Raw genomic sequence first — 13,629 nt, forward strand, 5'->3', positions numbered from 1 at the left:
CTCCAAATGGACTCACGGAGGATATTGCCATGGGATCCAGGCCCTCAGCTATATTCTTTGTGTCTCTAGTGTGAGGACAGATTTCTTGCACTCTTCTGCATTTGACTTTTTGGGTAAATGTTTTAAAATAATCGTATAAATTATGCATCCTGTATAAAGCCTTTTCTCTTACAAGCCCTGACTAAAACAGTCTCCTTAATCCTACTGATTGTAGTAAGCTTAAAATCTATTTGTAAACTTTCAAAAAAAAATTTTACAATGAAAGAAGCACTGTACAAAATATAGAGAACTGAACAGAATTCACATCAATTCTTAACATGACATCAAGCCTGAACTGAAGGATTTTAACGTAAATTATCTAAGCTAAAATTCCACCTTTTAACCTTCAACTTGCATCAGCAATGATTTTTACTGCTGTTTTTTTATTATTCTTTTGACGCTACATCAAAGAAATGTGTTGATCAGTAGATTGCAAGCAACTCGTGTCTTAAATACAAAGCATAAACAAACATTTTTCTCCCTTAGGCTGCCTTCATTTAATATTCTCAGAAAGATTACTGCAGTTTAAGTATATATTTAGATCTGTCCTAACAAAGAAGAAAAAAACACTCCTTTCATAATTCAGATAACCAAAAACTCTCTGGCTAATCAGGTAATTCCCAAGCCAGGAAGAAGCCCTCCTGGGACTTCACGACTTTTCTATGGGGAACTGAACTGGCACAGGCCAGGTTACCTTTATTTTCTTGTACACCTATGAAAATATCACCTAAACAAAATGGTCATATTCATTAAATAAGTAGAATGATGAATGACAGCAAAATCCTTAGATGTAAATAGGCTACTGATAAGAACAAAATTTTCCTTTAAAGTTGCTTAGTCTTTTACATTAGCCTACAATAGAAACACAAAATATTTAATGGGGATGTCCAGCCAAGAGAATAGAACCACGGGAGAAAAGGTAATTTGGGAACTAGTACCAATTCTTAATATTATGCACAAATATAAAACATATATAAATACATACAATATTTTTTTAAAAACAAACCCGTGACGCCACACTTTTAAGGCTCAAAAATAGGCTTTCACATTATATATTTTTTATTCTTAAGCAGTTTGGCATGGACAATATAAGATTTCTTTCTGTATTTTTCCCATCTTTATTTTTCTCTCTCTCTCCTAGCCTTATCAATGAAAATTCCATACTATCCTTTAAAAACCATGTTGAACCTCTACACAGCAAGACCTCCCTCCATAACTTCTGGCATTAACCTGTCCTCCTCTGTTCCTCAGCATTTTATATTTGCATTAGCACCTAGCTAAAAGTTTCTAAATGCTAGACCTCTTGGGACAGTGTTCTAAAAAACCTCACCAACTTTCATGGTAAGAGTTTCATGTTAGCCATTTGAAGTTAATACAAAACCTTTTCTGGAAAAAAAAAAAACTATAGAATATGCCATCCAGATAATAAAAAAGAGGACTGGACACAGTTTTTAAGGTGTTTGGCCAACAGTCTTGTAAGTTACAATTATATCACTCTTTTTAACAATTTGTGTTTAGGGTTTCTTCTTCTTCTTCTTCTTCTTCTTCTTCTTCTTCTTCTTCTCCAGGGTCACATACCATCTGGTAAGCATAGCAGCTGAAGACCCTGTTGGGTTTCTGTTCTATGTGTAGCACCAAGTCTCTGTCAAAGTAGACTTCATGGCTATATGTCTGTAACAAAAACACAGTCATGTGGAACTTCATTTTCACAGAGCCATATTCACTGTTGTGTCACTAAAATGTCACAGCACTTATGCTAGGAATCTTCAAATATATACAGAAATACAAAATAGGCTTATTTTTCCTTATTTGTGGATATACAGATTACTAATTTAAAAAGGCATTGTACAAAATATAGAAAATTTAAACAACTCTGGCTTTAGGGGTCTAAATATCCCAATTCTATTGTCAGTACTGCTACCATGTATCTTACTGTGTGACCCTATGTAAACTGTTACACTTAACAGCTTCTCCATTGATAAAACAAGGCCTGGGTAGCATGTCTGCTGGTCCTTACAACTTTTGTATTACATAATGTTTGGAAGAGCAGACAACAATTTCCATGAAAACTTGGAAACTCAACTTGCTTAGATAGTATCTTTATTAAATAAATATGGCGATTCATTACATTATACTTTCTTTTTTAATACTTTCATTTTTTAAATGTTACCAAACATATCTGGAGAGGAAATCAAAGACAACAATAAGGAAATAGAATGTCTCAGGAAAACACAGTAAGTTTTATCTTTGAGGCTACTGGTTAGAAAGCATTCCCTTGTGTAGAGGAGAATAAGGGAAGAACTAGTTTTATCCTGTGTATTTGGTAATAACATCTTTCATATGATCATTGGCACAGGTGAGTCTAGATTCATGTGAGCACAGTAATACCTGTTCCAGTAAAGGGAACCCACAAAGAAAACTCTTATAACTTTGTAACATCACCCCTTCAAAGTACTGAACTCAGGGTCTCATACATGCTAGGCAAGCACTTTACACTGAACCATAGCCCCAGCCTGGTATTCCATGGATTCCACTCACCACATCCCATGACTCCACTAGTGGAATGCTTTTAAGTAGAGTTCCATATTCGTTACAGTGGAAATCCAGGTGAGCTTTTCCTTCAGCATCTATTTGAGTGACAGCTACCACAGAGAGCAAATCCAACTCATCTTCATAGTCCACAATTTTGAAAGTCTGGAGGATAGATGGATAAGGCAGAGGAAAAGAGGCCAAATCCAGTTATTCAATTAGGGATACTCCTATGTTTATAATTTAATTGTTTTGTTACAGAAACACAGGCCCTCAGATTTCAAGGAGTTAAGTAGCATCTTACAGATTTTGACAAGCAGGCTGAAGTCTATGTAGGTGTCAAAATACAAGTGAAATTCTGTATAAGCACAGCAAGCCAGAGCCTTTCCAAATTCAAGAGTATTTAACTGATGCCTCTGACCTGTGTTCAGGAGTTCTCAGATAAGAAGCTCAGATCTGAAACCTGAGGACTGCTCTCTAGGAGTTCTTACACCAGAAAAAGTCATTTCAAGGACGGATACACCATCATATACTATTTATGACTCTATTTCCTATCCTTTTTGTTTTTACAAAGTCTTTTCTGGTTCATTGAATAAATAAAAATGACTGTTTATACTTGAGGAGGAACACTGGGAACTTAAAAATGCAACACACAGAATGGGACTGGGTGAAGGGGGTTAGCTATGGTAAAGAAAGACAAAACTCGCATTCCGTCTCACGGAAAAGACCCTGGAACTGCCCACAACCTCACACAGGAAACAGATCAGTGTCTGGCAGCCACGGATGAAGCACAGGAAGCACATCTTAGCTGAGTGCCCAGCATCACCCTTCAAGACAGGCACAGTGAGTATCTCTTAACCACCATGCACTAATCCTTCACTTATGTTTTGGTCAAGCTATTCTTTAATCCATTTATAGTTCCTGACTTTACCACCTTCTGGCATAAAAGTGTACATAGATTTGTTACCTATGGTTCATTTTTATTCACTTTTCTGCCATGATCCAAAAAGAAAACAACCCTACCATTCAGCCTGCAAGGAATCCATTACCCACGATCCTACCATGGTCAAATTTCAAAGGGTGACTTCTTGCCTTAGTGTCACTGATTTTATAGATTTTAGTAAGAATCACTTTCAATTTTTCCTTTAGAATAAAAGCTTACTTTCCTAATCTCATGATACGAAGTATCTTTCTTTTTATCACTACCGCTTATTACTTTTTCATGCTACTTTTTGGCAATTTTAGTATATCTTTCTTGAATATGCTTTTTAAAAAAATTATGTTTTTTTTGTTTTTTTGAGACAGGGTCTCATTATATTTCTGGCTGGCCTTAAACTCACTACGTAGCCCAAGCAGGACTTGAACTTGTGGTGATCCTCCTGCCTCAGCCTCCCAAGTGCTAGGATTGTAGGCATGTGTCACCATGCCTGGCTTGAATATGTTTTTATACACAGGATAGGGAAATTTCTACTTTGCTTTTGACACATTTCTATGGACCAAAAGAATAACTTTTATCCTTTTTACACATACTGGGCCACATCAATCTAAGAAAGCTGCTTTAAAATTTACACATAAATATGACCACACAAACAATATAGTTATAATGTTTCAGTGGATTTAGAAATTATGCAATGGTTACATATTGAAAGCATGATCAGTGTTGCTTTCATAATATTTCAAGTGCCTTTTAAAGGAAAGAGACAAAATTGGAGTAGTTCAGTGGCTGGCAATGCCAAGGAGAGGACAATGGCTAAACTGATTTGCTATACCCTCATCCCTAATGGTCTATTAAGAAACTTATTCATGTGTAGTAAGTACAAAAACAAGGCAAAAGCCATAAAAGCAGAAGAATTCAAGAATTTTCTATTAAGTGATTTCCCTAGAAAACACACACATCAACAAAACACTAAATTAATCATGTTTTCAAGTTATTTTGGCCTTATGAACCTTTCTACAAACAAAATCTTGAGAACACTTCCAATAAGAAAAGAGAGGATGGTGGGGCTGCTCTGGTGAAAAAGGCATACACAACCCTACCATTCAGCCTGCAAGGAATCCATTACCCTAATCTACCACAGGATCTGGGGCACACTGATTTGAAATTCACAGTGTAAATACACACTGATTTGGTGTGTTATGTTTGGCTAAAGTAGTACCTCTTGTTCTGGGTCATCATCCAGAAGGTTAAAACTTTTTTTCACCACCCGTCCAGAAGCTGTAACAGTGATTAAGTTTTCTTTCTATCATATGGAGAGAAATAAAAAGACGTAAGTTCTATCACATGTAGTCAAAGACAGAACTATATTAATAAATTTGGTAAAACTAGCCCGACCTTCTCCAACATCCACAATTCTTTCCTCACCCAAGAAAATTCTGAATCAGATTTCTCATCTTTTAGTTAGTAAAAATACTTTACTATGGTAAGGGGTTTAATTAGATAAAAAAAAAAAACAAAAAAAACAGAGAAAGGAAAACATAACCAATTAAAAGGCTACAGGTTTTCTGCTTCGTTTGTCTTTCTGATGTTTTTGTCTTAGTATAGAACAGAAAATAAAAAGAGGATCTCTTTTTAGAAACTTCCCTCCTTATCATTTTCTTCATGTTAACTTATACAACAAAGAAAAAGTATCATTTGGAGTTAAAGTATGGTATGTGTTTTTATATATACCCACATAACTATAAGCTTATACAAATAATCAGAACCAAAAGTTGCAAATTCGTCAATAAAAACTTAAAGAGAGAAATCCAGAAAGAAAACAAATAAGCAAAAGATAAACAATATAATTAATTCTCTTCAAATCTCGTTTGTACATGAGGGTAAGACTGGGTACCTATGTAGACAAAATGAATACTTTCATAGGGTTGTGCTTTTGTCTGCAGCCATATTCAAAGACAAACATATTTGCGTATTATATGCTTATACATAAAGACAATTACATACAAAGGATTTAAAAGTATTTCTGACTTACTTTGTTCTCCCTATTGGCCAAAATTACAAAATCTTCAGAGATCTGATGCTGAGAACTATTATTTTCTATTTCATTTAGCTTTAAAATTCTGAAAAGAAAAAAAGAATTCTAAGAATCTAAGACCTCAAAACATTATCGAAGTGCCAAAGTTGAACTGCCAAAATTAAACTGAACCATGAAAATTACAGTAACAACATTTTCTGATTAGTCTGCAAAACCAATGCCTGATCATTAAATGTCTGCAAACCCTTGCAAACCCGAGAGATTTTGTTAAAAAAGAAAAATGTAGCAACTGTGACAAGTGGAAGTAAAGTAGGCAATGCAGGAATGAGGCACTCTGCTCAGGTCTCACCTTCCAAATGGGCTTAATGAAAACTGTGCTGAAGAACTCATCTCTGCCCCATAATGGATTTCTTCTTTTTTTTTTTTTTGGTTTTTCTCCGGTACCAGGAACCGAACTCACGACCTTGCATTTGCCAGGCAGGCGCTCTGCCGCTGAGCTAAATCCCCAGCACCCCCATAATGGATTTCTAACATGGCAGTATGGCAGGTATCTGCATTCGTATTTCTAAAGACAGAATGAGATGTCTACAAACAACACCTAAAGTTAACTCCAAGAGAGACTGCAGCAGCAAGTAAATGTAAACTAAGAGTTTTCATGATAGAGTAATACTTAAAAGCTGAATTGACAATACATTTGTCTTTTCTTGGAAATAGTTATAATTGAAGTTTTGGGTTGTATGATTGCAAAGGTCTTCATGCATCAAGCTTTATTAAGCAAGAGAAAATAAAATAACTTGCTCACCACCTACACAAATCTGTTCACATCAATAACAAGCTTCCAAAGCACAATGTTTTCAAAGTTTGAGGTCCCACATGCATGCAAAAAGAACAGGTGGGCTAGCTATGCATAGTGGTACACACCTCTAATCTTAGCTACTCAAGAGGCCAAGGTGGGACTTCAAGTTTGAGGCCAGCCTGGGCAACTTAGGAAGACTGCCTCAATGCCCACTACTGACAAAAAAAAGGAGAAGGCAAGGGGAGGGGAGGAGAGGGGAGGGGAAGGAGGGGAGGGGAAAGGAGGGGAGGGGAGGGGAAGAGATGAGAAAGAGAGAAGGAAAAAAAAAGAAGAGAAAAGACAAAACAGAAACAGCTACCGTGGCCAGGGATAGCTAGATGACTCAGAGTTGCCAGAGACAAAACACATCAAATTTAAATTACTCAACTAGTTATTTTAATCGCTGCAATATTTAAAAGTGCCGATCTTCTAAAATCTGGCAAAAGGGGGCTGGGGATTTAGCTCAGCAGCAAAAGCGCCTGCCTGGCAAGCGCAAGGTCGTGAGTTCGGTTCCCGGTACCAGAGAAAAACCAAAAAAAAAAAAAATCCAAAACCAAAAGCAAATTTCTTTGGGGGGTGGGGATTTAGCTCAGCGGCAAAAGTGCCTGCCTGGCAAGCGCAAGGTCGTGAGTTCGGTTCCCGGTACCGGAGAAAAACCAAAAAAAAAAAAAAAAATCTGGCAAAAGGACATATACTCTTTGTGGACCTTATTTTCTTAAAGTCAAATTAATATGGGTGGTAACAAATATTAAAAAGTTGGGTGGTAATAAACATTGTAAGTAAGGTTTACTGAAGCTGAACCTTAGTTTAAGGTATTTTGTAAAAGTTAATAAACATTCCATTAAGTACTTTCATCCTTCTTATAATAGATGAAGAGAGGTAAACTGATTATTAAGAAACATAAAGAGTAAAGAAAGCAGATATTGCTTTTTTTTTCAACAAATACATACTAAGCATCTATTTGGTGTCAAGCACTGTGCTCAGTCTTAGGGTACAGGAACCAGCAAAACATACTCTCCCTGTCATTATGGCCAATTAATTAAAACTGCTCTATGTGCTACAGAGCAAGATCACACTGTGGGTACATTAAAAATATGGTAGGCACATATATCTAACAAGAATATCAAAGAAAGTCTCTAGAAAAGTGAGTATAAACTCTAAGTGGAAAGTAGACAGGAGAACAGGGATGATAAACTCCAAACAGAGGGAGCAGGTCTTTAACTGAGTGGGAGGAAGGTCTTTCAGATTCTGCTAACTCTGTAGGTCTTCACCTTCGACAGCAAAAAGCCATAAATAAGGTTAAAGAAAAATTCACTTACTTTTCATACTTTTTCATGCTATTAAAAATCATTCTCACTGCTGAAAAGAAAAGAGAGAGAGCAAGAGTGGATTCTGGAAGCCTTTAAGTAAGCTATTACTGTGGCCTAGGCTAGTGATGATAGCTGACTAACCAAAATGAGGAGAGTGGCCAAGAGCAGAAATAGGCAGGCTTAAATATTTAGAAATAAAATAAACTGTATTGATAAGACAGATAGTTATATGTGAAGGACAGGGGATGCTGGGTGTGGTGGTACATGCCTATAATCCCAGCACTCTGGAAGGCTGAGGCAGGAGGACTGCAAGCTTGAGTCTAACCTGGGAAACTTAGTGAGAATCTCTTTCAAAATGAAAAATAAAAAAGGGGCTGGGGATACAGATCAGTGCAAAGGACCTGGGTTCAATCCTAGTACTACCACAAAAAAAAAAAGGCTACTGATTAAGACTTAAGACACAAGAAAGTAAGGTATCAAGAATGATTCCAGTTTTCTGGCATGAGTTTAGATGAGGTTTGGGCTAATACATAAATGTTGGAATTTTTGCTGTACGCAGATTCTGAAGCCAAATAAATAAACAGAGAATACCAAGTAAGAAGAAAAGGGCAAAGTGCTTAGGACAGTGGCGGCAAACCTATGGCACACATGCTGCAGCGAGCTGTTTATTATTACTGAAAGCTCTAACAGGTTCACCATCACTGACTTAGGATATCCAACAATTAGAAAGTCTGTGAAGAGCAGGAACAGCATGAAAGACTACTAAAAAAGACAGATAAAAGAGAGAAGAAAACAGGAGAACTGTGATGTTATGGAAACCAAATGACAAACATTTCAAGGAAGAAAAGATTACCTGGTGGGAGATATGCAGGTCTTAAAAGCAAGCGAAGTAAAACAAAAATCAATCCACTGCATGTTTTGTGTTAAGGTTGACTTTCAGGAAAAAGACAAACCATCTCCTTTCTTAATAATCCTAGAGAATTAGGACCCAATGAGGAAGGGCTGTTCTGTAATTCCCTTTTACTCATGTATCATCCATCAAAGAATACGCTCAAATATCATACCTATAAACAGTACGATGAGTAAGAAGTGCTCTACAATAAGCTAATTATTTCCATAATTGGCTCAATAGTTAGCTGGCAACAATGAAGGCAATAAATGCTACCAAAAGCTGTTTTTAACTTTGAAGTGCTAATAGAATTACTCACTTGATTTGGTTTGGGCCAACATGTATTATTCTACCAGAAGCATCAGGATGGAAATAGATCCAGTCAGATTCTAAAGAACAACAGTCCATTTCTTGGATCCCATTTTTTGCCTAAAGTTGGAAAAAAAAATTAAGATAAAGAATAGGAGAAAATGTAATTTTTTTTTTCAAATATAACATCAGGGATGCATCATAACACAAAAGTACAGGAAAGCGAAATTACTAATCAGTTGAATGGGGATATACGGGAGGGCTCAATTATGACATTCAAACTTGAGAAAGTAAAAGCATATAAATTTAGAAATTTCATAGATTTGGGCTGGGGATATAGCTCAGCGGCACAAGCGCCTGCCTGGCAAGCACAAGGTCCTGAGTTCCATTTCCAGTACCAAAAAAAAATTTCATAGATTTATTCGTACCACAGGTTATACAATATAAATAATAGGCTGTTATCATATTTGACAGCACAAACTTTGTGTCATGGACTATATTTGATCCTTTATGGTCACTGATTCATTTGATCTTAATCATTCCCAAAGCAGCTATTAACCTCACTTTATGGCTAAAGAAACTGACACATGAAGAAAATAAATCATTTGTCCAGTGTTTTGTACCTACTGAACAGAAGATCTGACTCCAAAGTCCATGGAGGTTCCATTATGTTATTCTGCCCTACTTATGTACATGCAGTTCCTCACAGCTTCCTCCTTTCTTCCCATCCTACCCATTCCCTGTCAGAACAGTGGGTAATACAAATAAACACGTAACCAACCTAAAATCTCTGTCATAGGTCACATAATCTTGGTTAAGTAAAATATTAAACTCTTACATCTAGCCAGGCATGGTGGTGCATGCCTATAGTCCCAACTACTCAGGAGGCTAAGGCAGGAAGAGTACTTGAGCCCTAAAGTTGGAGTGCAGCCTGGGCAACACAGCAAGACCCTGTCTCAAAAAATGAAAACAAAACAAACCTCGCTCTCGTATCTGAGGAAATGGTCTAATATTGTTAGCATTTCAGAAAAATGAAATTTACTTCATTGTCCTATATTTAGACATTAAAATAAAGAAAAAACCCTTGTATGTGATCACATATGCACACAAATGTTCCACCTTGTATGTATACACGAACACTGGAAACTAAAACTGGGATGGATACAGAACTTCAATGGCTTTATTTGAGTCATTTAATTTCTTTAATTTCTCTAATATAAAGTGAAATGATACCATTTTTCCTATTAAGATATTCATAAAAGCTTTGAAACATTGGAGTTTATTAATTTTATTAGCATATATTGATAGGCTACAACGTTCTAGGTATCATACTAAGCATTTGTACCTGACATGAATTAAACATCAAGATGTTTATCGCTTGGGGGGAGGTCAGAGACATAAACAGAAAATAATAATGCCGTATAGAAAATGAAGTAATTGGGCCTAAACAGGACATCATCAAGAAATCAATCCAGATGAACAGAATTTCAGGAAGCAAAAAAAGCTTAACCCAAGTCACAACAGATAAACATAAAATAGTGAGAAACAGCACAGAAAACAAAGAACAAAAGCACAACAGTTTAATCCATATAGCATGTATATACATAAACATAAGTAATACCTAAAATTAAATTGAGAAGTACAGTACACAGGCATGAGGCTGGAGATGTAAGCTAAGGATATGTTGTACCTGCTTTGTACGCCAAAGCACTTAAAATTTTTGAAATTTAACACATTTTATGAATCAAATTAGTGAATGAGTTTCAATTTTTCATTAATTTTTACAAGTATATTATTTCTAACAGAAATGGTTGCATTATTTCACATTATACATAAGAAAATGAATGCATTTAAACATCTTGGTTCCAACAATTAAAATAAACATATCCTTGATGGTATTAGCTCCAGATGTCCTTTTGTTTAATATAAAACATGTATGTACATACTTTCTCTTTTTTTTCAGGTACCGAGAACTGAACTCAGGACCTTGTGCTTGCCAGGCAGGTGCTTATGCCACTGAGCTATATCCTCGGCCCTGTACATACTTTCTTCAGCAAAGTGTTCTCTTTATTAAAGTGTTCTCTTTATTATCTAAGTATAACATACGAGAATATCTCTGTGTTAAATAGTAGGGAGCTTTATTATCAGCTCCTATAGTTTTTAATTATTTGCTCAAATGCTAGATTTAAAGCTCAGTGTAATACTGAAAGCTGTAAGACATTTTCTGTCATCTTAAATTTGGCTGCATATGTTTTGGGGTTATCAACTTTTCTGATGGGTAGTAAGGTAATAAGCGTAGGCATCATTAAGGCAACGTCACTGCAATAAAACTTGCCAACAGGAAGATTAAAAACCTCTGGAATTTGGCAATTATTTATGAATATGTTATAATTGGTTATAATAGGAGAATGCATGATAAGTATGTTTGACACAGATGTTGAACGCCATTATTTATGTGCATATATACATACATATACATATATAGTATGTGTATCCATACAGATATATATGAAAGAACATGTGTTATCGGTTCTTATATAAGAAGAGTATGTGCTCAATGTCTAGAATGTAAACTGTGTGCAGTACGATCAGATGCATAAATTAAGTGAAAAAGAGATGTGGCAGGTTCTGGTGGCTGGAGGACATCCTGATTGGGAAGTAAACAATCACTTCCAGAAAGAGGCTTCAGAGGGTCTTACACAAAAGATTATCGAGAAGCTGTCAATAGCTACCAAATAGAAGCTGAGAAATGATAAATAAAAGAAAGTAAACAATGATGCCACAAAAGTGATGTAGAATGCACCAGGCGTAATTTGCCGAGTGGCCATGACATCAAAGGAAAAAGACAAAGCTGCTCAGCTTCAACATGGTGAAAAGGAACCCGTGAGTCTAAAAGGCACTGGAGCCAAAAGTGACTGACTGTACTTGGTCCTGGAAGAGGTCGATATGGAATATGTGAGTCAGCCTTTAAAAAAGCAACATCAGCCAGGCATGGTGGTGCACACCTGAAATCCCACCACTCTGAAGGCCGAGGCAAGGGCATCACCGTGAGTCTGAGGTCAGCCTGGGGTAAATAGTGAGTTCAAGGCCAGCCTGAATTTCACTGCAAGACGTTAGTGCAAAAACAAAACAAAACAAAACAACACTAAATTAAATCAGGAATATAAAACAAAACTGGAACCACATGTTTGCTTTCTCCTGAGATTATAAGCAACTCAGGGAAGAAAATGTACCGCCAGCTATGTCTGGCATATGGCGGGCTCTGGATAAAGGTTTATTAAATGGCAAATCAATTCCTAAGCATGTTTTAAAAGAAATATGAATTCAAGAGGTAGGAATAGCTATGGTTTTACCATGTACTATTTCTCTGCCATAAATGTATGGTTGAAGAAAATAAGGTAAATGTTTAAATTCTAAAAAATATATTACAGTAAGAGATACATTGCCAGTAATCTACCTCAAAATACTCCCCCAAGCATCAAACACTTACCCCACTGTTCTTGCTACTTTCTGAAGCAGTTCTGGAAGACCTTTTTCATGAATCTCTCTAGTTGTGCTGCTATGGCTGCCTTGATTCCCTGCATTCATTCAGAATGTTTACTTTTCATGGTCATTCTGACTTTGGGGAAGAGCTAGCGGTTGCACAGTGCTAGATTTGGCAAATAAGGTGCATGAAGACACACTGTAATGTTTTTTAAATCTGTCTTTCCATTGGATGGCACTCAGCAGCAGCATTCCCTGCATTTTTTATCACACATCATAAAAAGACTAACAAAAAAGGCCTTCCATAACTTCTTCAGAAAGTACCAACAAGGATGGGAAAACTGTGTTAGAAGCAAGGGAGAGTATTCTGAGGTGGACTACTGGCAGTGTATCTTTTACTGCAATATATTTTACTTCAACACACACCACATTTTTCGGCAAGCACTTGCAGTTTAAGAATATCCTTGAAAACTCACCAGTACCTATACTATGACCTCCAAGGTTCCATCTGGTTCTGCTCTGGAAAGCACACAGCACCAAACCATGCAGAAGCAGAACCAACAACATTCCACAGTGATTTCAGAGGCAACATGAACATATTCCATCAATAATCCCCATTGTGGAGGCTGAGAGAAGTTTCATGTGGGATCCCTTAGAGATTAGTAAGGTAGAAAAAATTACTGGTGCCCTAAGAATTTTCAAATGTGAATAGTTTTAAATATTGTGTGACACACATATGTATTTCTCTATATTCTTGCAAATTATTAAAACAAATGAATAATAAAGTACTTCTTAGGAATGTATTACTATTAGAAGAGTAGAGAACAGGGAATTTCTGGTACAAATCTACTACTAAGAAGTCTGATTGCTTAATGATTTACCAAGGAATTATCCTTCAGGGCACAAATATGGAAAACTCCTTTCTGTTTCTTCTTATTGGGCGTGATGATGTAGTGCCAAGGATGGCCTCCAATCTGAAAAGCATTTTCCAGGGATGATACCTCAAAGAGCAAGGGTGGCGAATCTGTAGAGATGAGCAGAAGGCAGTTATTAGTTTCTCTGTTCTAGACCATTCATTAACTAAATTCAACCTTTCTTTGCATGCATCATCCATGAACTTCCACTATGAAAAATTACTAAGTTGAAGAAAACAAAATGCAATCAGGAAGAGGTTTATTGCTAAGAAAAGAGAAAACTAGTAGGAAACAAATGTTAGGCAGCTTTCTAGACATCTATTTTTTGGGGCATGTGTGGCCTGCAGAT

General features: G+C 36.4%; 1 protein-coding gene across 5 annotated transcripts in view; it reads right to left on the minus strand.

The window, feature by feature from the left end:
• Positions 1 to 962: 962 nt before the first annotated feature.
• Dcaf17 (DDB1 and CUL4 associated factor 17) overlaps positions 963 to 13,629 on the minus strand; it is a 30,413-nt gene continuing 17,746 nt past the window's right edge. For 3 of the 5 annotated variants that reach the window (XM_005393239.2, XM_005393236.2, XM_005393237.2), the window contains exons 9-14: positions 13,248 to 13,390; positions 8,894 to 9,003; positions 5,538 to 5,625; positions 4,725 to 4,808; positions 2,578 to 2,733; positions 963 to 1,710 (exon numbers count right to left, since the gene is read on the minus strand). In XM_005393239.2, coding sequence (XP_005393296.1) covers positions 1,540 to 1,710; positions 2,578 to 2,733; positions 4,725 to 4,808; positions 5,538 to 5,625; positions 8,894 to 9,003; positions 13,248 to 13,390 — 752 coding nt within the window. In that variant the 3' untranslated portion in view covers positions 963 to 1,539. Of the gene's footprint in view, positions 1,711 to 2,577; positions 2,734 to 4,724; positions 4,809 to 5,537; positions 5,626 to 8,893; positions 9,004 to 13,247; positions 13,391 to 13,629 lie in introns of those variants that run through there. The other 2 variants (XM_013518768.1, XM_013518769.1) reach the window with 2 other exon arrangements.

This window comes from Chinchilla lanigera, unplaced genomic scaffold (genome assembly GCF_000276665.1).
Source record: "Chinchilla lanigera isolate Chin_1 unplaced genomic scaffold, ChiLan1.0 scaffold00048, whole genome shotgun sequence".
Lineage (NCBI taxonomy): Eukaryota > Metazoa > Chordata > Mammalia > Rodentia > Chinchillidae > Chinchilla > Chinchilla lanigera.